Source organism: Eulemur rufifrons, chromosome 3, assembly GCF_041146395.1.
Source record: "Eulemur rufifrons isolate Redbay chromosome 3, OSU_ERuf_1, whole genome shotgun sequence".
Taxonomy (NCBI): domain Eukaryota; kingdom Metazoa; phylum Chordata; class Mammalia; order Primates; family Lemuridae; genus Eulemur; species Eulemur rufifrons.
The window spans coordinates 34,851,811-34,877,604 of NC_090985.1; the positions used below are offsets into that span (position 1 = coordinate 34,851,811).

The 25,794-nt window shown below is 39.9% G+C and overlaps 1 protein-coding gene across 1 annotated transcript in view; it reads left to right on the forward strand.

The window, feature by feature from the left end:
- ADCY8 (adenylate cyclase 8) overlaps nucleotides 1-25,794 on the forward strand; it is a 221,129-nt gene that overhangs the window by 101,387 nt on the left and 93,948 nt on the right. The window contains exons 6-7 of the mRNA XM_069465970.1: nucleotides 16,395-16,553; nucleotides 21,326-21,596. Of these exons, the coding sequence (XP_069322071.1) occupies nucleotides 16,395-16,553; nucleotides 21,326-21,596 (430 nt within the window). The remainder of the gene's footprint in view (nucleotides 1-16,394; nucleotides 16,554-21,325; nucleotides 21,597-25,794) is intronic.

The window sequence follows — 25,794 nt, forward strand, 5'->3', positions numbered from 1 at the left end:
TGAGAGAATACACAGGCAGAATTCCTTCATATATAGTAATAAATGTGCATATATATATTACTACATGTATATTACTATATGTGTGTGTGTGTTCCTGGGTGGTGGCCCCAAAATACCAAACTTAATTGGTCTAGGGTAGAGCGTGGGATTTTGTACGCTTCTGCCATGAGCTGAACATACAGCCAGCCTTGAAAAACATTGCGTTTAGAACAAGTTCTTTAAGGTGGGATACGAGCAGGGAAAAATTATTGCAATAGAAACTTTCTCAAAACGTGGCTTTACAATTTTGAACTTTTCACTGCAAAGTCCCACTTAGACCACAGTAAAAGACATTTTCATAGACAACCCCATTTTCCCCAAAGGAAACTAACTAGAGAAAATCACATTCTCCCAGAAGTTAGCACGAAAATCCCCCGAAGAAGACTATATTTTGTTGAAAGAATGCTTTCATGAACAGCTGGCAAGTTAAGTAACAAAGATGGTCGCTCACAGTCTTTTCACATGGGGTGCTGTGGGAGAGCTTCAGGGCCTTCTGCTGGACTCTGCACCCAGCAAGCTGGGCGTGCAATTGCTCCAGCAAACGAGCAGCAGGAGCCCTTCAGGGAGGACGTGGAGAGGTGGACAGTCAGCAGGACCCAGAGGCCACAGGTCTAGGTGTGTTAAGGCCAAAATTTTGAATTTCTTTCTTGTTTGGGCAAGATCATATTTTTACTCTTTCATTCAAAAGAAAAGGAATTTGAAGATCAGCAGACAGAAACACTCTAGAGACCTTCTCTCTCCCTTTGTGCCATATCTAATATAATTCTAAGCATTATCTGGCCATGAGTCCCAGCCCTGCGTTAGGCCACTGCCCTGGCTCTGGGCTGGCCAGCTTGGTGACGGGGGTGGGTCCAGAAGAATTCTGCCTGCATCCAGGCCTCTGTAAAAACTGCCAGATTACTGTTCCAGTGAGGGCCGAGGAGGCTAGGAATCTTCTAAATCCTTTTAGTACCTTTCCATCAGCAGAAATCATGTGCCATAGTGACAGCAGCCTCCCTTTGGGGAGGCACATGTAGACCTCTATCATCTTAAGCAAATATTCAATTGTCACATCTTTTTGTGCCATCTGTCCTCATGGGAAGGAAAAGTATTTGAAAGCAATTTCAGAGTTCTTGTGCCCCATTTGAGAGAATTCTCTGAAAGTCCCCCATAAAGCCAAAAAGAGGACTTAGGAGATAAGCAGTTGAGATGAAAATGTATGGTACTTTTCTATGAGGTGTCTAATAGAAACCAAACCCTTCATCACCCTAATAACTAGTAGGTAGGTGGACAAAGAGACTGCTAATGTCTCTGCTGTTGCCCTGTCTTCTGTAGAGATTTAAAAGTGTCTCCTTTAGGGACTATGGAGAGAGGAGCCAGAGTTCCCCTTTGGTAAATGGAAAAGGTTGCAGATGCTTTCTAACTATTAATTTGGACACCTGGGAATTTTGCCCAGAAAACTAGGATGAATTGTGATAATGTTTTAACTGGTGTCAAGGGAATCAATGGTACTGACACCCAAAAGACTGGAGATCTCTACAACCGATTAGGTGTGTGCGCCTTATTTTGTCAATCAGTAGGTCTGTCAACAAGTGTTTGTTGAGCCACACTATGTGTCAGACACTGTGCTAGAATACAGTGACAAACATGTCACTGGGGGACCTTTGTTCATGTGTGTCCTTTAGGGAGATCAGTTGGATTTATTGCCTACAAAATAAGAAAATCAGATCAGATAGCTCTGAAGTCTCTTCAAGTTCTGAAAATTTGTGATTTATAACCATGTAAAAAATTGAGTTTAAGTAACAAAATTTTGCTACTTAAAAGTAGCAAAACCAGGGGGTCTTTGTCCATGGATGTCCTTTAGGGAGATCACTTGGATTTATTGCCTACAAAATAAGGAAATCAGACCAGACAGCTCTGAAGTCTCTTCCAGTTCTGAAAATCTGTGATTTATGACCATGTAAAAAATCAAGTTTAAGTAGTAAAACTTTCTACAGACATTCCATAGGAGTTTGTAGCTTGACCTTAAGCAAAAGATAAGTTGCAGAGATGACACTGCATTATAAATGAATATCTGTAATCAAAATGCTTTAAGATACTTAGAGCATTATCATTTCTCTTTCTAGAGAAGACCTTATCCATCCTGACCATTTTATCCAATTTCAGATCTCCTTTCCAGAGTTTTGGAGTTGGACAATGAGAAGTGAAATTTGGATAGGTCAAAATGACTCAAGGGCTTTTTCTTTTGTTAGTTTATTAAGAGCTGTTTTTATTTCACCAGGATAAGACAATTCAGGAGCATATTTTTTAACTACATGAGTCAGAGTCTATTAATACCCAAACAACTCCTTGATTATAATGTGGGTGACTTGAGGTCCAGCATTAATTCTTCTAGTTAGCAAGAAATCATGGTACAGAAGAATAAACAGGAGCTCTGAAATTAGGCAAACTTTGATTGCAGTTGGCTCAGACTTCTAGAGTTTCCAGTCTTACTGTCAACTATTGTACTCTCAGGAATGGCTGGCAGAAGATATTTGCACCTTAATGCACGTAAAAAAGAATCTCAATTACATAGCTTTATCAAAAAGTTAATAATCGTAACCGTCTATCATTTACACAAGTTGCATTCTTTTATTCAGCCTCAAAATTATTTGTTCCAATTTGAAAACTCAATAGAAGCTATGAAGTCTAGAAATATGCTTAATATTAGATTGCATGTATTGTGATATTTTAGATGTTAATAATTTTTATTTTCCCTCTTACAGAAGTAATATATATTCTTTGTAGAGAAATTAGAAAATAAACATAAACAGGAGAAAAATCAATCATAATTATATCCCAAGAGCTATTCATTATTAGCATTTTTTGCATATTTCTCTAAGTTTTATTTTTATAAAAATAAATTATTTGTATATGATTTTATTTTTTTAATTCAGAATATTACAGGCGTACAAATGTTTAGGTTACATATATTGCCTTTGCCCCACCCAAGTCAGAGCTTCAAATATTTCCATCCCTCAGACAGTGCACACCGCACCCATTAGGTGTGAATATACCCATCCCCTCCTCCCCTCTCCCACCTGCCCGACACCCGATGAACGTTACTTCTATATGTGCACATAAGTGTTGATCAATTAGTACTAATTTGACGGTGAGTATATGTGGTCCTTGTTTTTCCATTCTTGTGATACTTCAAAGAACTAAAAGTAGAACTACCGTTTGATCCAACAATCCCACTATGGGCATCTATCCAAAGGAACAAAGGACATTCTATAATAAAGATTTTTGCACTCAAATATTTATAGCAGCACAATTCACAATTGCAAAGATGTGAAAACAACTTAATCCTTATACTATCCAACCTCCCAACTCCAGATTTGTGCCATTGCTTCTGGTGCCTGAAATCTACCATTGGTACCCAAAGGATCAATGTATAGCTTAGGAGATCCCACATACACCTTTAAAACATTAGCCGACGTGATGTTGAGGGAATAAAACATCAGTAAACATCCAAGAATAACAAGGTAATAAACCCTAATCAAAAGAGCCTCATAGTAAATTCATTTCACCAAACATACTTGATTTTAGAAACATGATATTAGCTAAAAGATTAATAGCAGAGAAAGAGGTTGAATATGTAATTTTTCCAGTGAATCATTTAATACCATCTCATGCATGTCTGTTCATAAAATTAAATTAATTAAAGTAGGCTTATATAATAGTTTCTATTACATAGATTGAACAGTAGCTCCAGGTGGCTTGTCTTCACGCACCCTGTGTCTATTCTGGGGAGTCTGTGATAGCTGAGAAGATGCCAGAGTTGACATTGGGCTCTGTTCTATGCAACAGCTTTATTAATGATCTATAAAAAGTGTCCTTGATGAATCTTAATGAAAATTGTGGAGCCTTGTCTTTTCAGGGCAATTGCTAAAAAGTCATTGGAATGACACCAGAATGCCAAGTAGGAACTGGTTTGTCCCCAACAGTTAATTAGAGCAAAGGTCTTAATCCTTGTGACAGGGTTGCCCTGACAAGCAATATGGCAGGACAAAGAATGAAAAACAGGAATTATGTTTCTTTCCCTCACTTGAGGCAAGAATGCCCAAGCCTGCCTGTCAGCCTCCCTTCCTTTTACTTTCTCTCTCTTTCTTGTGCTTTCTTTTTTCTCTTTCCCTCTCTCTGTTCCTTCCTTCCCCTCTCCCTTCTTCTTCCTCCCTCTTTCCTTTTCTCTCTCCTTTACTCTCTCTCTGTTTCTCTTTATTTCCCCCTAAAGCCTCCTTTCTCATCCTGTTCCAAAATGTCATTAAATACAGCATTCATAAGTCCACACTCCTCTTAAAAATGTAGCAATTAGAGTGGCTTCACTACATGGATAAGGATCTTTTTTTGCAAAATTATTTGTAATGCTAAAAATTGAATATATCTAGTAATAGTTGACAAAGCTAATGTTGATTGTTCAATCAATGTGCCATGCACTTACTAAATAATCTTCCCAACTTACTTCACTTGATACCAACAACCTTGTGAGGAACAATTTTCAGATGAAACTGAAGCTCTGATAGGATGGAAAACTTCTGACCAATGACACACAGCTTGCGTGTGGCCGAGCAAAGGCCCTGAGCCATGTTCATCTGTATTAGTCCATTTTATGTTGCTTATATCAGAATACCTGAAGCTGGGTAATTTATAAAGAAAATGAATTTATTTCTTACAGTTCTGGAGGTTAAATCGAAGGTCGAGGGACCACATCTGGTGAGAGCTTTCTTGTTAATGGGGTCTCTCTGCAAAGTCCCAGGGTGGTGCAGGGTATCACATGGAAAATAATCTGATTTCCTCCAAGTCTACTGATTGAAATGTTCATCTTATCTAAAAAATACCTTCACAGCAACACCTAGACTGGCATTTGACCAAATATCTGGATGCCATGGCCTAAACAAGTTGACACATAAAATTAGCCATCACAATGTTCTTCCCTCTCCTAGGTGACAACATCTGCAAAAGTGCAGAGTTAGAATATGTGGAAATGAGTTAGGGCAGCTGTCAAAAAGTAGCAAACACATTTTCACTTCATTAGATAGGTAGCCGGGACTTTGGAGGTTTGGGAGCACTGGACTTTGCATGACCAGAGCTGTCTTTGCCTTCTAAATGCCAGGGACCCTGCCTCTGATGGAGCTGTATCCCATGAGCGTCCTTGGATCAGTGCATATTTTGGCCCTAAATGGAAGGCTATCCCCAATGTCCCTGGCACACTGTTTGGTCATTGCTCACTCCATTCACGCATCACAGTTCTTGCATTAACCCAGTGTTGCTTCTGCTAAGAGGCCGTGTGATATAATGGAAAATGCTTAGGATTTGGAACTCAGGGGAACTTGTTCACATTCTACTTCCAAGAATGTTAAACATGTTGAGACTCAGCTTCCTCCTCAGAGAAATGGTGATAATAAAATGGGAGGCCAGATCACAAGGGCTAATCCAGGTTTGAATATTGGGGGATGGTTGAGGTGGCTTCGGCTCACTGCCCTCGCAGAACCAAGCAGCACACTAGGTACAAAGGTGTGAGGACACAGGAAGTGGGTGGTTCTGCAGTGCCTCTCTCTGTTCCACAGAGTCCCAAGTGAGTTGCATTGGTCTCAGCTGCCCACACAGAGAGAGGAATCCGCCAAGTCTTAAGCCTGAAAAAGTGATGTGCTGAGGCCAGCTCCTGCCTGTTTGCAAAAGCCAATTAATTGTTAAACTTGCAGGAATTGTGTGAGCCACTTGACATCAAGCTGGAAACTTGAAACCAGCCATGATAAGAATATTTACACCACAGAAATTGACAAACCTTACAAATCAGGATCTTATTTTCCCAGAGAGACAGTTGTTAAACATTTACCAGCACAGCCCCGGGCTGAACCCTTAAGCTCTGCACTGGGTCCTCTCAAGGATGGGAGAGAGGTCACATCAGCACTCAGAGATGAACCGTATTACATAGAAATTCTGTTCACACAGTTAGAGCCATGTTCTAGCTCTCACTGTATCTATGTCCCTACAGCTGGCCTGGCTATAGCCCATCACAACATACATCATATGTGTGTCTATACATATGTATGCACATGTAAATTAATTAAATTAGATAATAGATGCACATATTGTCAGCCAGGACTCCCCATACTCTGTACATGAGCCAGGGACTATGTGTCTAGGCCATGTTAGAAGCCAGCAAGAGGGCTGGATGAGAGTTAGAGTTAAATCACTGTCCCAATTCGGACATGAAATACTGACTGGTCCCACAAAGCTTTGTTTAAATAGGAAACTCTCTTCATGGAACATCTAGTAAGACTTGTTGTGTGGAATATAATTTGTGATACACACTTTCTGTCACATTGGATTAGAAGTGGTCCAATGGAAGAGTTTGATTTCTAGCTCTTTAGAACAGTAATCTGCAAACTTTTTGCTCCATACACCCTAAAATAATTTTGTGAGCTAAATCCCTCACATAGACCTAAGTTGATATCTCAGTTTTTATCATAAAATTATGCTTATTTTTATTGATAGGAAGCAAAAAGTATTAAATAATGTATAAGATTAAGAGGTGAATAATCTATTATAATAAAAATATACTTTATAAAAAATATAATATGAAAGAAGACCCCAAAAGCAATCACAGCAACAACAAAAATAAATAAATGGGACCTGATCAAATTTAAAAGCTTCTGCACAGCCAAGAAAACTATCATTAGAGCAAATAGACAACCTACAGAATGGGAGAAAATATTTGCATGCTATATATCTGATAAAGGGCTGATAACCAGAATCTATAAGGAACTCAACCAAATCAGCAAGAAAAAATCTAACAACCCCATTAAAAAGTGGGCAAAGGACATGAACAGAAAGTTTTCAAAAGAAGATAGACTAACAGCCAACAAACATATGAAAAAATGTTCAACATCTCTAATCATCAGGTAAATGCAAATCAAAACCACAATGAGATATCACTTAACTCCAGTGAGAATGGCTTTTATCAAAAAGTTCCAAAACAAATGCTGGCGTGGATGCAGAGAGATAGAAACACTCATACACTGCTGGTGGGACTACAAACTATTATAGTACAACCTCTATGGAAAGTAGTATGGAGATACCTCAAAGAACTAAAAGTAGAACTACAGTTTGATCCAGCAATCCCACCACTGAGTATTTATCCCAAGGAAAAAAAGACATTCTATAAAAAAGACTCCTGCACTCAAATGTTTATAGCAGCACAATTTGCAATTGCAAAGATGTGGAAACAAGTGCCCAAGTGCCCATCAATACATGAGTGGATAATAAAATGTGGTATATGTATACCATGGAGTACTACTCAGCCATAAAAAATGGTGAACTAATACCTCTTGTACTAACCTGGATGGAACTGGAGACCATTCTTCTAAGTGAACTATCACAAGAATGGAAAAACAAATGCCACATGTACTCACCATTAAATTGGAACCAATCGATCAACACCTATGTGCACATATGGAAGTAACATTCATGGGAAATCAGGCAGGTGGGAGAGAGGAGGAAGGGATGGATAAAATCACACCTAGTAGGTACAATGCACACTATCTGGGGGATGGGGATGGTACAAATGCAATTTATGTAATCAAATCATCTGTACCCCTGTAATATTCTGAAATTGTAAAAAAATTACTATATGACCCAACAATTGCACTCCTAGGTATATACCCAAGAGAAATGAAAACACATGCCCACCCAAAAACCTGTACATGAATTTTCATAGCAGCACTATAATCAAAAAGTAGAAACAACCCAAATGCCCATCAATAGATAAATGGATAAATAAAATGTATTACTCCATGCAATGGAATGTTATTCAGCCACAAAAGGAATGAAGAACTGATATTGCTGTAGCATAAATGTACCTTGAAAACATTTAGCTAAATGAAAAAAGCCAGACAGAAAAGATGACATACTGTACAATTCTATTTCCATGAAATGTCCAATATAAGCAAATCCATAGAAATAGAAAGCAGATTTTTACCTGCCAAGGGCTGAGAGGAGGAGGAGATGTGGAATGCCTGCTCATGGTACAGGGTTTCTTTCTGGGGTGTTGAAAATGTTCTGGAATTAGTGGTAATGGTGGCATAACTCTGTGAATATACTAATAACCACTTAATTGTATGTCTTACAAGTGGGAATTTATGTTATATGAATTATATCTCAATTAAGCTGTTATTTTAAAACTCAGTATCAAATAGATAAACTGAAAATAAAGATGATTATTCAAATAAAAATAAAAAAATTAAAAATATAATATGATTTTTTTAAAATAGGTTTTACTACCTTATTTAATAAATCACACTGCTATGAACTGAATTTTGCCCCCAAAAATTCATATGTTGAAGCCCTAACCACAAATGTGATGGTATCCGGAGATGAGGCCCTTGGGAGCTAATTAGGGTTAGATGAGGCCATGAGGGTGAAACTTCATGATGGGATTAGTGCTCTGATAAGAAGACACAGCAGAGAGCTTGCTGGTGGTCTCTCTCTCCCTCCACCATACGAGGACACAGTGAGAACACCGCCATCTGGGCGCCAGGAAGAGGGCTATCACCAGAACCTGGCCATGCTGGCACCCTGATCCCATACTTTCAGCCTTCAGAACTGTGAGCAATAAATTTCTCTTGTTCATGCCACATAGTCTATCGTATTTTGTCATGGCAGCCTGAGCTAAGACACATGCAAAATCGGAGAATCATAAAAATTTTTTTATCCATAAGTATTAACCAATGTATCTTGAAAATTGTGATAACTCCATCAAACATTCCAGTTGTATTTAAAAGAAACTATGTCTCCAACCCAGAATGTTTGGGGTTTTGAATGGAGGCAGGGAGGCAGAGCAGCAGGCCGTCCTACGTGGCCAGATGTGGCCTGAGAGGGGTTGCTGAGTGGTCCCAGCTGTGGGGTTATGTGGCTGCCAGGCAGGTAGTACAGAGGGCAGCTTGGAAAAGGAAATGCACTAAACACTAAGGGGAATTATGAAGGGAAGGGGAGGAAATTACAGGGAATAAAAGAAGCTCTAATGGGTGCACTGCCCACCCGCCCCCCACACACACATGCCAGAGCCTCTTCCAGCCCTGAGTTAGTGCAATTTCAGGAGACAAACTGTCCTAAAACATCCAGAACTCCCCCTTCCCTGGAGCTGGCACAAAAAGGAAATGCTGACTTGGCACAAAACTGCCCTGACTCGGTCTCTTGCTGTTGAGATTCGGGGTGCAAGGGAGGCAGGCTCTGCATCCTGCTCATCTTCAGCAACTCTGCGTGATGAGTGACTGGATCATTGCTCTCGATTTTCTCTCACTAGATCTGCCTTGTTTTTGAATAGGAATGCGAGGTCGGATCTTCCCCCGTTACCTTTCCACTCCCAGAAGCGAGAGTTTAATGTTGAAGGGAGTACATACAGTAGTAATGTCCAAACGGCATCCAGCTTGGAGTCTGGCATTACCACCTGTGTGACTTTGGGCGAGTGACTTAACCTCTCTGGGCTCTGGCTTCCTTAGCTGTAAAATGGGAATAAACCACCCCAATGAAAGTCCCGTGAATGTATAAAATGGTTTGTATATTTGGGTCACTGCTTATGTCTACAGAGTTCTTCAACAGATACTTGTTGAAAGAATGAATGAATGAGCTACATCTGTAGCACAGGGTAGTTGTGAGGATGAAATGAGATTATGAAAGTAAAAGGCCTGACATGGAAGAGGTAATAGGCATACCTTAATTCTCTCAGAGCCTCACTTCCCTCATCTATAAAATGGGAATTTATACTACTTATAGGTATCTACCTCTCAAAATCACTGTGGCTGTCCCAGTGAGAGCATGAATTGAGAAGCACTTTGTGAAATCACAACTTCCTTGCTAGTATAAGCATGGTGGCTTTCAAACTTTTCAGAAAGCAAATGGACCCTATGTTTTGTAAGGTGGCCTATTACCCTCAGTGAACTCAGGAGATCTACAGAAAGGAGGCCAAGACCACTGGCTTTGCAGATTAATTCATAGAGACTGTGTTATCCACATATTTATTGGGCTGAGCAAGGTCAGAATACTACAGTGGTCTGTGTATTTTTTTTCTTTTCTTTCTTTTTTTTTTTTTTTTTTTTTTTTTTTAGAGACATGATATCACTCTGTCACCCAGGCCGTAGTGTGCAGTGGTGCAATCATAGCTCACTGCAGCCTAGAACTCCTGGGCTCAAGTGATCCTCCTGCCTCAGCTTCCCACATAGCTGGGACGACAGCCATGCACCACCACACCTGGCTAATGTTTTTTATTTTTATTTTTATAGAGACAGGGTCTCGCTATGTTGCTCATGCTGCTCTCAAACCTCTGTTCTCAAGTGATCCTCCCACCTCAGCCTCCCAAAGAGCTAGGATTACAGACATGAGCCACAACACCCAGCCGGTGTATTTATTTTTGTACCTTTTTTTAAAAGAAGCCATGCAGGATAGTAGAAATAGACCAGTGGGTTTAGGCTCACATACCTGGGGTGAAATTCCAGCTATTCCATCTATAGTTTTATGACCTAAAGCAGTGTCCTTCTTGTGACTCAGTTTCCTCATTTGTAAATGGTGCTGGTCATGATACCCTGGATTATTATGAAAATTCGACTGCACATCTGCACAAAACACCCAGCACAATGAACATAGCTGACCTCCTTGCCTTTCGTTTTTTTCTGGAATGTTCAGGGGCACCATTTCTTCCAGATAACTGCGGGCCCATCAGTTCTGACTATGTTGTAAGTTAGACCCTCCCATTTTGACCAGGTTATGCCTGATACCGGCCCAGTGAACGTACTAAAGGAGTTGGTTGAAGCTATTTCTATGTAAATAGAGTGGGTGCCGGCACAGTTTCAACAGGAAAGGGTAGATAGAGTGACAAATTCATAAGCTTTTTATTGGTAGGATTCAACCTGTATAATTGAAAGTTGTTATAACTAATAAAAATTAGCAGTAGCTACTATTTTTGCGTGTTCAATATGCACCAGGCTAAGTGTTTACATGCATCATTTTACGAACCACCCTAACAACCCTACACAGGACCAGTTCTCTTCCTCATTGCACCTTAGAAAACTGAGAGTCTGAGACTGAAGCCACTAGCCCGAGATCCACAGCTAGAAAGTGGAGAAGCCAGACTTCAGATCCAGGCCTGCCTTCATGCAGACTCTGTGTCTCCCTGGTGTTAGGGAAACACATGGAATTTGCTCCAGCTCCCAGAGCAGCAGGTGGTACGGTCAGCACCGGAATTCCTGTATCCGATCCCAAACCTGAGAAGTTGGATGTTCTTCATCCCACAGCACCAAACTGCTATTCCACTGAAGTTAGGTCTCTTTACTCATCCATTTGTTTGACAGTGATGAGAGTCTGATTTACAGAACAATGACTGCTACTGGATTACGCTTCCTGTCATTCCTCCAGCAATTTCTATAGATTGATTAATTGGCTAAAAAAGAACCCTTTGTAGCATATAAATTGAAAGAAAAATTCTAAGATTCTTTATCTTATACCATATAACTGTAACATTCCTCCTTAATAGTTCAATTAAAAGAAATAGTCTTCAATTGTTTGCTTGTTAATTATTGCAGTATTTGTCCCCAGCTATCTAGAGCTACAAAATAATAATAATGATTATTCAGTGTGTTTTTTTATTTAAAAGAAATCTTAAGTGGAAGCCCACCATGAAAAACAGAGAGTAGACCTACTCTACTTGAAAGGAGATGGTTTGCTCCCCTCCCCAACTAGCAGGTCCAAAGGCATCTGAAGTGATTCCTCTGGGACTTAGACCCATCTGGGGATAGCCACAGGCCTATGAAACAAGAAAGCCATTGAGCTTTGTCCATTAAACACCTTTGAGAACTGACGATGCCTATGTGCTACGTGTTGTGCTAAGTGGAAATGAAGAGTGGAATCCTTGCCCTCTAGAACCTCAGAGTGTACGGAGAAGAAAGAGAAGGTGCAAATGTTTATAATGCAGGTGATCTGCAGTCATTTTCTCTTAATTTGTGGCTGTTTGGGCATAGAAAAAAAACATCCCTGGGGCTCTGCTCTGGAAGAATTGAACAAGACTTGCAACTCAGAGCAGAATTGCCTCTGTTTTAGCTTCAAGAATGTTCAAAGGTCCTCCCCTTAAGAACTGATCTTGAAATACATGTTGTGTTTGTGGTTCTTTGCTACCACGGGGCAGCTTTTCCAAAGAGGATCAATGTCTGTAAATTATTAATTACTTTTACATAGTTTCATTCTTACCTTTTATTTAAGTCAAATCCCAGACATAACAAAATGAAAGGGAAAAAAATAAGCAGCACGGTTAAGATATTTTAAGTCTTTTTGTTGTGATTTTTGTTTTGTAGAGGAAAAAAACATCTAAACGTCTTTTCATTAAGATGCTGCAGTGCATTTCCTGTATAATGTTAATTGCCTAATGACATTAGCACCCTGTGCTGTTTAATAGTCCCTCACAATTAGTTGGCAAAGCACTTTAACATCCATTATCTCCTTTGGGGCCCACAACAGCTCTGTGAGTGAAGCAATCAGGTAGAGCCTTGTTCTGCAGCCGTTGCAACTCAGGATCAGATTAAGCTATGTGCCCAGAATCACCTGCCAGGCGCCTATGTTGCAAAAGACTGTGGGGTTTAAAAACACAAAAGTGCCAGTTTAGTCCTAGAATCCTGCTTACCGGACCTCTGGCCACAGAAAAGGCTTTTACTTTGCTTTCCTGGGCTGCAGTTCCTTCATAAACGATAGGCAACCAAGTAGGCCTTAGTATATGCCAGGCACTATTCTAAACTCCCTGCACTGGGAAAGTTTATTCACCTAATTTTTTTATTTGACAATGCTATTATTATTAACATTTTATACTAATAGATGCAGAGATTGAAGCCTCTATAGAAAAGTAAAAATAACTTCCCTATGACCTATGCAGGCAGTAAGTGACAGCAGTCTGGCACTGGAGGACATGATATTAACCCTCACACGACAGTGATGGTCGGGTGATAGAATAATAAGAAAAATGTGAATTGTGACTGACAATTATGCCAGTCAGGATAGTCCTGGTTACGCTGAGGTACAAATATCCATCCCCCAAATATCCCAGTGGTGTAAAATGACAGAGATTTATTTACTTTTTTCACATTTTGTGTCCATTATGGGAGGATGGGGAAGTAGCAGGGTACACTATACTTCATCCTCAGTCAAGGCCCTGGTTAGGAGGGCTTCACCATGAGCTCCTTGACTGATGGTGGATACAGGACAGAACATTTTTTAAAAGGGAGTGTAGTTGATCAGGCTCCTAAAGCGTCTGCCCAGAAGCAGCATATATTACTTCTGCTCACATATAACATCAAATATGCTGGAAGGTGTAATCCTATTCTATACCTGGATACTGCAGTAGTGGACACAGTTGTTGGACAGCACAAATGACCATTCTCAATAATCCCCCTCACAGAAGCTCACTGGGAAAGTGCACCAGACACTGACATGCTCCTCTCAAGGCCTGGATGCTATTTCTTCTCTTGCCTTATTAGGTTTTTCCCCCAATGACCCCCCACGGCTTTGGTTGTCACTGGATATAGGGCTCCATATACTTTTTAACTTAAAAGTTAAAGTCAAAACAATGACCTAGAAACTAGGAACTTCCTCAGGGCCAAGAATCACCTCACTCTTTAACTACAAGCATTTCTTCTAATATTCATGGCTTGCCTTTCTAATATCTAATATATTTCAGCATTTCCATATTCTCAACCCAATTCAATTTTACTTTCCTATAAAAATGGTAATCATTCATTCATTTATGCTTTGAAAAAAAAAAAAGGGAGGTGTTTTCAGCCCCGCTGTTCGAAAGGCATGATGCTGCAGGCTGTGAGAGAGACGAGGATGACTCGGACAGGAATATTGCCTTCAAGGGGCTTACGCTCTTTATCAAGGAGCTTGGGAATGTAGGAATATTAACAGAGCTTATTGAACACTCATCCCTCCACCCACTCACCTACTCAGTAAACATCTATCGAGTGTAAATCAAGCGCCAGACACAATGCAGTGTTAAAAGAAGTATATAAAAAGTAGTCATGCAAAGTTCCTGCCTTCAATTAGTTTACAGGAAACAGATGATTATAACAAAGCACCCTAATTATTGTTCACCCAGGTTGCAATGAGAACACAGAGAAAGGCACATAATCCAGACTGAGAAATCAGGGCAGCTTCCTGGCCAATGTTACACCCAAGCTTCACCCTAAAAGACAAGTAGGACCCTTCCACTGAATGAAGCAATGAACATTCCAGGCCAAGGGAGCACCATGGGCCCAAAGAGGGAAGAAGGAACACAGGGTGCAGACAAGGATTTGTCTACAGATGGCTGGGATCTGATGTGCGCATGAGAAATGAGAGGGATAATTGAGGCACATGAAGGAGTTTGCATGCCAGACTAGGAATTGTCCATTTTATCTTATAAGCCAAACTATCTAAATATTTTGATCCTCATCTTTATCAACAAAACTACATGAAGGCATGCAAAATCTAACAAAAGTGCATTTATTATCTATTCTATTAATTATTTTCATATATCTAAAAATACATGCTATAACATATATACATGAAATATGGATTTTAAAAGGTAATGATGAAATAAATAATATTTTTAAGTATTTTTAATTTCAGTACAAAAATCTCTCTGCTTTCACTATTTCTTAGAGCAGTGGATTTGAACATATTCTTCTTTTAAAAAAATCACCATAGTTTATGATACAGTAATGTAAAGATCAGGTTCCAAATTCAATTTATTTCTGTACCTGGCTTTAGTGGCTATCAGAGCTAAATATATATGTTATAAACACAGGCAGATCCTGGGTGGGACTCGCATCCTTGGCTGTCATGGCACTAACCAGTTATGCTGAAGCTCTGTGTAAGTCTGTCTGGGACATTTCTTTCTTCCTTGATATCTTTTAGTTATTCTGACAACATCATTGGAAGGCAATACATTTTTATATTTTCAACAAATAGGTTCAAACCTCACCAAAACTCATTTAGAAGATTTTTAAACAGGTTAGCAAATGTGCAGCTCTGATAATTTTGGTAGGTGATGGAAGATAACTTAGATTTGACAACAAAATTCTCATAAAGATGGAAACATTTCCAAACTTCCATTTTCAAAATGCTCTCTTCAATTTCTTTAAAGAGCATCAATTTCTTTAAAAATCAGTTACTTTCTCACTCATGTTTAAGCTGTCATCTTGAGTTTGAAGAAACATATTAAGCACGTTTGTGTTTTTTTCCCAAACGTATGCTTAGAGGGCATATTAATGGCAACCCATTATCACAAAAAAAGCCAGCAAATTCGGAACACTTGTCTTTTTTGTCAAAGAAAAATGGATAACTCATCTTTAAGGTTGACAACTCTTTCTAAGCATTTTGAAGTAACATCACTGCATTTTTCTTTGCAGCAATGAAGAGTTTTTCTGCCTATGTTATTTCAAAGTATTATATTCTACCATTTGAATTTCTATATAAATGACATCATTTAATCACAAACTAAAGTTGTTCCAAATACTCTGAAAGTGGAGAATGGATGCATATGACTGTAGGGAATTTTTCAGTGACAGAAACCCCCTTCTTTCCTCAAGATGCTTCCCCCATGCTTACAGGCAGAGGATGGCCTGACAGACCCTGTACATTTGCTAAGGTCAACCTATATATCAAATTTTGATAAAGCTTTTTCAAGATACATAACAAAAGCTGTGAATGGAAGTTCTAACATTTTCTTCCTGCATCTCAATGGATGACCCAGCTCTGCCCAGGAACAGACACCACTGCTCTAGAGAGTAGGAGGTCAGAAAAGAATGATGAGGTCACATTTGTGTTTAGAAGCAGCCTCTGGTAGCCATGAACAGAATAGGCTGGAAGGAGGCTGGGCTGAAATATGGACCCCCGACTGAGGCATGATGGTGGCTGGAAATAGCTTGTTCGCAGAAGGACTAGCAAGAAAGAAACAATTATAATTTTTGTTGGAAACAAAATGTGTAATGAAGTACAGAATCAATAATCTATCCCAAATTTATGCATCACTGAGTGGAAAAAAGAGGCTGGTGCCATTCCCTGAGATAGAGGTTACATAGCAGGTTTGGGAAGAAGGTTTATAAGTGTCCTTAAAAGTAAAGATAAAAGGCTAGGGGTGTTCAGAGGAGGAAGAGAATCCTTTCAGTTATTACAGAACCTAAGAAGGCTTCATGGAAGAGGTAGCATTTGAATGGGCAAGAGTTGAATTTATGGGTAGGCAAGACTGGGACTGCTGCCAGAGGCCAAGGATACCTACTCTTAATTTATGCATGTGTCTCTCTGTTTACCTATGTTGACAGGTATGTGAGATCAACAACAAAGCAAGATGTTGACATGCGGATCGGAATCCACTCAGGCTCAGTGCTATGCGGTGTGTTGGGACTGAGGAAGTGGCAGTTTGATGTCTGGTCTTGGGATGTGGACATTGCAAACAAACTCGAATCTGGAGGAATCCCTGGGTAAGCCACAGCAAAGCCCCTTTCTTGATTAACTGTTGTCATTTGCTCACTTTGTGACAGTGTGTTTCCTGTGTGCAGAATTCAGAGATACAGATCTAAGAAGCAAATATTTGGAGGGAGACCAGATATTGAAATATCATGCAACTATTAGTCCCCAAAATCTAGTAAAATGTATCACAGGCAACAAGGATGGTGGGGTGACACTGAGGTGTTCAGGTCTCTGCCCCACATGGCATTGGTTCTTAGACATGGCTACACACTGGAATCATCAAAGGAGCATTTTAAAAATACTGGTGTCCAGACCTCATGCTGGTTCATTTAAAGCAGAATCTATCTTAAGTTCTTAAATCAATTCTAATAGGCAACCAGAGTTAAGACCTACTGTCTTTCTATATATGGCCTAGGGCTCCATTCAGGGAATTCAGGCTCTTCCTTGAAAACTCAGCTTTCCAAATTTGGCTGGCAAGTCTGATTGATATATTGTAGAATGCCCAAAGGTGCAAGTAGGCCAATCGAGCTTTGAAAAGTGGTATAAAGATTCTTACAGATTGGACCTAATAAGATCTCAAAAATATGTAAGCCAGTACGTTGTAGTGCTTTCTGCAGACTCTCTTTCTCAGAGATGACAGACGGTTAACTGACAGATAGATAGATGATAGATAGATATGGATAGATGACAGACAGATGATAGACAGACAGGTAGTACACTTACATATATTCTCTCCCTACCTCCTACACCTGCCTTTGGAGTCACAGATTTCTCTGGTATCTGCCATCATTCCTTGAAAATTATATTTAATATCAGGTAATATGACATCATGGGAGAAAAAAAGACTGCAGGAGGGGGAGTCAGAGAAACTAGGATTCCCACTCTGTCCCATGCTAAGCTCTTTTATCTTCAGTAAATTATGTAAAGTGTGTCCCACACCTGGCATATGATTTTCATGTGATTTGGGTTGGCATCACTCTATCTGCATAATCTAGGCCAGTATTTAACTTCTCTGAGTCTCACTTTCTTCACTACTTAGAAAGAGAGATACTACTACTCATGATACGATACCTTGTGAATTTATTTCCCTCCTCCATGAGAATTTGTTTCCTTATCTGCTAAATGGGCATAATTCACCTCACAGATCTCCTCTGAGGATTATCTTGGGCAATGGGCATGAAGTCCTTTGTATGCCACGCAGGGACAAGCCCCTGCCAGGTGTTGTTCTTACAGGGATCCCCCACTGTCTACGGTGTGTCACCATTGCTCACCACACAGGTTTAGAACTAACGTAACATGGATGTGTCACCACTGAGCTTCTTAAATCTTTAAATTCTTTGGGATTTTCCTGTAACTAGCTACCGGCTAAAATTAAACAAGCCAAACAGCCAACCCATCTGTGTTTCCAGACCTATGTCTTAAAAGCGTAGCGGAATGGGGAATTACCCATAAACTCAGTAGATTCCCCTTGGAAACCTTAGAATACAGCTTTGAGGGTTTGTAAGATACTGCCTTGGCATCTGGAAGCCAGTTTAGCGACTGTTCTCAATTCCATTAAGAAACAGAAGAGTGACTGAGTTTAAACCATGAGTCTCGAGTTTGAACCATGGGTTTACTACTTGCTGATTATGAAAGTTGGGGCAGGTTCCTGCATCTCCCTGCCCAGTTTCTTCACTGTTAAGATTGGGCCAAAAACACTATCAATCTCAAACATTTAGTTTCAAATGTGATAGTGTTTACAAAGCACATAGTCTTCTATACAGCATCCAGCCCTGCTTACTCATAGGGTGTTGCCAATGTGTACAAATGCAGGAATGCCAAAACTGGTGTCCAAACTCTCCAAAGTTTGAGATTGTTTTTGTTTATATTCTTCTGCTTTTTTATAGTTTTGTTCTTTATGCCCTCTGAGCCTTGGACCTCTAGAGAGTGGTTTTCAAACTGGAGTAGTGGAATGACTGGGAGGGCTTGTTAAACCAAAGCTTGGCAGGTCCCACTCTCAGTCTCTGATACAGTATGTCTGGAGTGGGACCCAAAGTGGTGCCTTTCTAACAAGTTCCCAGGTGATGGTGATACTACTGGCCTTGGTAGCAGACCTTGAGGACCACCGTTCTTGAGCTTTTATTAAATGAGATAGTACAAATAAAGTCCTTTGTCCTGTGCTCAATAAATATTAATTGTGATTGTGGTTATAGTAGCTACCATGTGATATAGCTTCACAGTCTCATAGACACCCTGAAAGCAAAAGTTCTTATCTCAATCCTGCACTGCCACCAACCATTAATATGACTTTGAGCCAAATACTTATTCATTGTCTCCAGGCCATTTTCCTCATCTGCAAAATGAGAAAAATAAATGCCTATCACCTAGGGTTATTGGAAGAATGGAAATCACATGAGATAATCCGTGGAGTCAAGCATACAGTAATACCTCTGGCTTCAAGATAACATTTATGAAAAATTAGTGTTACACGATTGTTAGGTCTTATTTGCTATCATGACTACTTTTACTATATCCTGGTATTAAAAATTATCAGAAATTGTCAGGTTTACTTGAGATTCAACATGTGGGAATATTGCCTGAGAACTGACTCATTTCCTTAGAGGAAAACACAATCCACATAATCTCATACACAAATGCCTTACCCCAAAGCTCTTGATGTAGTATATATAAATATCAGTCCCCCTGCACACTGACAGCAGAATAATACAATATAGAATCCAGGGAAAATGCCAAATGGGGTTGATATTTAATTGTTTTTAAAGAAAATCAGCCATCAGACTTTACAAAATCCTTCTACGAGGTTCATTTTGCCTAGGAGAAAAGGCAGCCTTCCAGCACTCAACTCTTAGCTTGATCTGAGAAAGCAGACTGGGACTTCCATTTCACAGAAGGTCAAATGATTTGTTATTCTGTCGGGTCAACATCATTGAGTTCATATGTATTAACAAAATGCATCTTGAGAATATGTTGTACTTCAACAATTTCTCAAGAGAGAGCAAACATCTTTCACACACATATTTAACATCTTGCACTTGAAATCAATGACTATAGATGAGGATACTTACCTGGAAGATGTAGAGAACATACCTTACATGATCAGAGATGCATTGTTTGTAGTTTCTGTTTCTTTACATGTCCTTTGCAATGAATTATCCTCTCTGTAAGGATAAATTTAGCAGAATGGGTTAGCAGGGTGAAAGGAAGAAGTGGAGATAGTACTAATAGTACAATGCATTTTAAAATTTCACTCTAAAACATTTTTTTAAAAAAACTTATTTGTTTCCTTGGATACATTATTTCTAGAATCACAAAGCCAAGCAAAGTATTAAGCATCTACTTAATTCATTCATTCATTTAAAGGCACAAAGCACCAAAGTCAACTTAAGGAAATGATTTCTGAGCTGAATTTGGGAGTAGGAAACTGTTGGTAAGCATGCAATAGCATATTGAATTTGGAGAATTGTTAATTACTTGAATAGCTGGGGACAGCATGGGTAGGTATAAAGGAAGAGTGTCAAAAAATGAGCTTGGAAGTGACAGGGCCAGAGAATGGAGGCCTTATTCAGAAGTTAGCCTGTCCCCTGTGAGCCTTGAGGAGGCATGGAATACACCATAGTAACATGATCACAATGGCATTTTTTGGAATACTCCTAATAAGTATTTGCTTTTGTAGTATATATAGTGTACAATGCATTGTTCTGACGACCTTACACAAATCAGCTCGTATAATATCACAATGACCTTATGAGATGGGTACCAAATTATTTTTCTCATTTTTATGGGTTTTTAGGACTCATAGAAAGGTTAAGTAATTTGCCCAATTATCTGTCAGCTGGCAAGTGATAGAACTAGGGATTGAATCCACACCATCTAGCAACCAAGTCCATGTCCGTAACCAACTATCTAGTCTACCCAGACCACAGTACAGCACAATAAGTCATCTGCTTCAGTTAGATAGTTATGAGGACAGAAAAACTCTTCCCCAGAAGAATTTACTATATGAAGTTTCTAAAAATCAAGTTTGATCCTTAAGGCCCTGATGGCATATGTTATTTTGCTAAAAAAGAAATTTGAGTCATGAACTACGGTGGCTGACAATTGTGCAGCAATGAGTCACTTAACTTGTGGGTTAGCCTAGCCAACTGCCAGCCTGCATGTGTCCACAGCTTTGTTCTCTGCCCCTTATAATATATTTTATAGAAGGAATTATATCTTATAGTGGTTTTCCCAAAGGACCCTCACTGTAGCCCTATGGACTTATAAGACCTGCCCTTGTTCTCAAGAAGGTTATAAACAAGTTAGGGAAACAAGGCACAAATACATGAAAATGGAAATGATAGGAAAGACAATAAGTGAACTGGTGTTGCATGATAATCTGGACAATTGCCACTGGTGTCCAGAAACATTTACAACATTCGCTTTTCTAATATAATCAGAACCACTGAAAAAATCATTGATTCTCAAAGTTCACTGGGATCAGGCTGACAGTCATAAGAAAGGCCAAAAGAAGTGCTTAGGTGTGGCTCAGCAGGGCTATATTTTATCAGAGGCTACAGTGTCCTTTGCAGTGAATTCAGTGATAACCTGGTCTTGCATTTATTCTTACACTTCTGTTTTCTTTTATTCCCTCCATGTTTTAGGAGGACAAGTATTGTCCGTGAAAACATGTCCTAACAGTGACCCATGTGCAGCCCTGATGTTGGCTTTGCACAGGACAAAAAACAGCAATAGCCTTTGCAAGCAACATCAGGAATGTATAATGACCTATGCTTTGTACAAACAGGAGGATTCACATTTCCAAAGCCACGCTGGACTGCCTCAACGGTGACTATAATGTGGAAGAGGGTCATGGTAAAGAGAGGAACGAATTCTTGAGGAAGCATAATATAGAGACCTATTTAATTAAGCAGCCTGAGGAGAGTCTGCTGTCCTTGCCCGAAGACATAATCAAGGAGTCTGTGAGCTCCTCAGACCGGAGAAACAGTGGGGCGACGTTCACAGAAGGATCTTGGAGCCCCGAGCTGCCCTTTGATAACATCGTGGGGAAGCAGAATGTAAGTCCTCTCTGCCTTTCTGGTTGGCCACAACTGCATGCTTGAGCGCATCTCCAGCCCAGATACCTCAGAGAAAACTGATTCATCTTTAACCTTTTCTCCACTGAGCACCATAATTGCAAATGATCAAACATATCTCCGTATCTCCCCAGGACAGAATTAACCTCTGAATGCAATTTCAGGAAATGCCAGAAATGCCAGTGGATTCCTGACACCCTCTCCCTTTTATTTTTTTTAACCTAGTTAAAAATAAGTGTCATGTGAAATTGGAATGTAATTTTACCACACACAAAATAATTTACCCACTTTGGAAAAGATAAACCTGCTGCTATTAAACTAAAAGAGAGGGTCAAGTGCATGAGAATGCCCCTTTTAGGCAGCTGGCCATTGGCGGTTCTGAGTTGCCCTCTGAGATCTAAAATCAGGAAGGCACTGTTGATTTGGGAACTTGAAAGTAGCACCAAGTGATGCCCAGACTTAGGTAGTTCAAGAATAGCGTGCAATTTCAAAGCCACCCACATAATTCTATTTTTATATAGTGTGGATTTGCATCTTATATGAAGGACAGGGCTGCAAAGTCAGAACGTAAGGAGTAAATCACCAATAACCAAAAGCATGTTTTAAAAAACATTGGAATCACATGAAATCCAAGGAGATGCTCAGACTCTGAGAGGCACTAGAGGCAGAGGCTTAGCAAGGTTGGGAATCAAAAAAGACAGGGAGATTCTGTCCTCTCCAGAATGCTTGCTCGGAGCACTGGGACAATCACCTGCTCTAATATGGATTTTCCCTTTAACCGTTTAGACAGAGCACATGGAGTTGAATTCATGTAAGTTAAATAGTGTAACTCCACCATACTTCCCCCAAAGAAACAAATGAACAAAAGCCAATAGATGACTTATCTGGCAGTTTCTGATGTGATCCTGAGCCAAGCAGAAGCTGAGAGTCCCATGAAGTAAATAGACCAAGCCCGTAGTGTCTGGAGCTTTAAATACATAGACCTGAACATTTCTCATTAGCTTGTAGATAAGAAAAATCTCTCTGCTTAAAGAAATTTAAAATGGAAAAGGTTAAAATGCTGAAAGTCTTCCCTCTTTCTTCTGCATTTGAAAGATCGATGGGGAACTCTGAGGCTAGGTTATCTTTAATTTTTTTCTGGTTCTCTGGGAAGGAGCTATGAGACAATGCATGGACCAGAGTCCACTGGGAAAAGCTGCAGATTGAACCCAGCCTGCATGCCTTGCAAGAGTCAACTCTTAGGTCTTTGTGTTTAATATCCCCAAAACCTATTATGCCCACACAAGTCATAACTAATTACAATGCCTAGTTCTTTCCATCTCTGAATTGGTGTGCATGGTACACTTTGCTGTTGTAGAAAATCATGGTCTTATATACCTCCTGGAGTGCGTGCCTGGCCAGCTAATAGTGCCTTCTCTGCTGCTTCTGCCTATTGTCAGCTTGAGCCTGAATGTGGGGTATTTAGGGAGAAAAAGATGCATGCCTCACCTTGAATTCCTCAGTAATTCTGCATAAAGTTCTCTCTCTTAGGTTTTTGTTTTGATTTTGATTTTGATTTTGGGAAAACTCTATTTAAGCTGATCGTGGAAATTGAGATAATTTCTTATTATTCTAATCTCAGTGGTACCTGACCTTGCTGCTAATAACTGAGAACCAAGGAGAGGTGGATATGCTTGGTTTTATTCCATGATTGATTAATCTTGTTCAACTGTATAAGAATACTTGAAATACCCCTTTGCTTATTTCCTAAAGATATTTGTTGATGTCATCAAATAGTTACTGTAAAAGATGTCATTATTAGTCAATAATTGTTATTCTTGGTGTTTAAACTATACCATATAGTTCTTATGATGCCGGAGTTTTGGCTAGATATAACCCACCTGTGCCATCTTCGGCATGAATAATCTCAATTCATTTTCATGTCTTCAGTCTGAAGAGCCAATGAATGTGTGCTGATATTCACAAATAACCACGTGGCACTACTAACATTTGGAAAATAACTGAGCCAATTAATATAGTCACAAGCATTCAGAGTTTGTACTTACGCTTAACTCTAGAAGTCAGTGAGCCATATGTGCAATTCAGAGACATAATGTGTCCCTGGAAGAGATCAAGACTGGCCTGGCTGAGTCCATGCTGTGCCAAAACACCCAGTCAATTCCACAGAAGCCCCGACCATCTGAGTGTTTGCATAACACAGATAAAACGTACTAATGCTTCATTGGGAATTTTCCAGCTAAATTGGCCAGATGTTTTGGCTTCTATTGATTCATAGTGTGTGCTTAGAAATATTTTTAATGACACAGGATTGCTGTGTCATATTCTGTGCTATGTAGACAACAGATGTTCAGATAGTTACATCCTCATGTATTCATTCAATCAATAAGGATTAATTGAGCATCTAGTACATGCCAACTACTGTTAGTAACTAAAAGAGGAAGGACAGAGGAAAAATACACGTTAGAAATAAAGTCAGCCAGTAGTTTATATTCTTCATGAAGATAGGAATTACATCTGTTTTGCTTACCACTGTTTAGCTCACAATTAGAACAATACCTGCAAAATTGCAGGGCCTGATTAAAGTTTGTTGAATGAATGAATGAAATGATAGCTGCAAGTAGTAAGGAAGAAGAACCAGGCAAGCTTGACTTCTAGGTTTTTTTGCTTAGCTGACTGGGTGGATGATAGAACTGCCGACCGAAATAAACAATACTGGCATGGAAGGAGGTTGGGAAGACTGGGCATTCAGTTTAGGATGTTTGAACTTGCAGTACCTGGGGAAAATCCTGGGAGAGATATCCAGAAGGCTGCTGAACACATGCTTCTGAAGCTCAGGCATAAAAGAACTGTGCAAGAGATGTGGATCTGGTAGTCCTCAGAATTTGAGAAGCCATGACAGTGAAAGAGATCACTGTAGGGAATATGTAAAAGAAGGCACAGGGCAGACCTTGAGGAACACCAGGTAGAAGGTGAAAGAGAGCAAGGATTCCTTGACAGAGACAGAAAGGAAGCAGTCAAAGTGTTCAGGGGATGTGGTGTCAAGGGAGCCTGGAGAGTATAGCATTGTGAGAAGGAGGGGGCAGTAAAGTGAAGACTGAAAACTGCCTATTGGAATTGGATAGAAGAGGCAGACTTTGTGCGATGGTGAATTCGCAAGCCAGGCAACTGACAAAGAGGGCTGAGTCTCCAAGAATAACTCCAACTATATCCCTGTTTCCTGCCCTCTACCGATTTCAGTAGAATTTCAATGGCTTGGAGGAGCAAGAAAAATCACTAATACTTATATCTGGCCCCTTATGTGAATCTTCCAGTACATACATGTCTTTGCCTGACCATACTCCCTTGGTTTTCATGTTGTGCATCTTCCCTGTTCCTATATCTGCATCCATGTGGGTTAACATTGCTGGTTGGTCCCAGTCTGCTCCCTGGTATCCAGGTTGCTCTTAGACATCCTGAGCACCTATGCTTTGCAACTGTGACCCCTGAAACGTGCAGATGCTCTACTGATTGAGTTGATGTCTTGCCTCCTGAACCCTGGCTCAGTTCCCAGAGAGACTTTCCATTCCACTCTAAGTGGAATGAAAGTAAGAAAACTAGAAGGCAAGAAGTGTATGATCACAGGTGGTCCACTGGAATTTAAGATTACAAAAGTAGAAAGTAAGTAGCTGAAGTAGACCAAAAGTGGAAAATTTTACATTTGTGGGAGACCATCCAGAAATGCCAAGGCTAGATTGTCACTTGAGCTATCAACATGGTCATTGAATCTCTCAGAATAAAAACAACATTGGAGATAAAAGGAAGACTTAAGAAAACGTTCCTTATAGTAAAGATTATATTTTTCCCTTCCAGTGCATGCTCTGACTACCATCTATATCTAGGCTTGTGCTCTTGTTCATTCAGTTATTTAACAGGTACTCAAGTTTACTAGATGCTTGGGATACAGTAGTGAATCCCTTTCCTCCAAGAGCTTGCATCTCAAGGGAGCATGGAAGGCAGACAATTATCCATAACATAGAAGTGCTATGAAGGAAAGAGAGAGAGATGACCAGGGAGCAGATAGAATGACTGCAGATTGAATTGTCAGAGCAGGCCACTCTGAAGATTCGATTTGAGTGCTGAAAGGACCCCACGTGCAAACAACCAGATGAACATCCTAAACAGAGGAAACAGCTAGTACAAA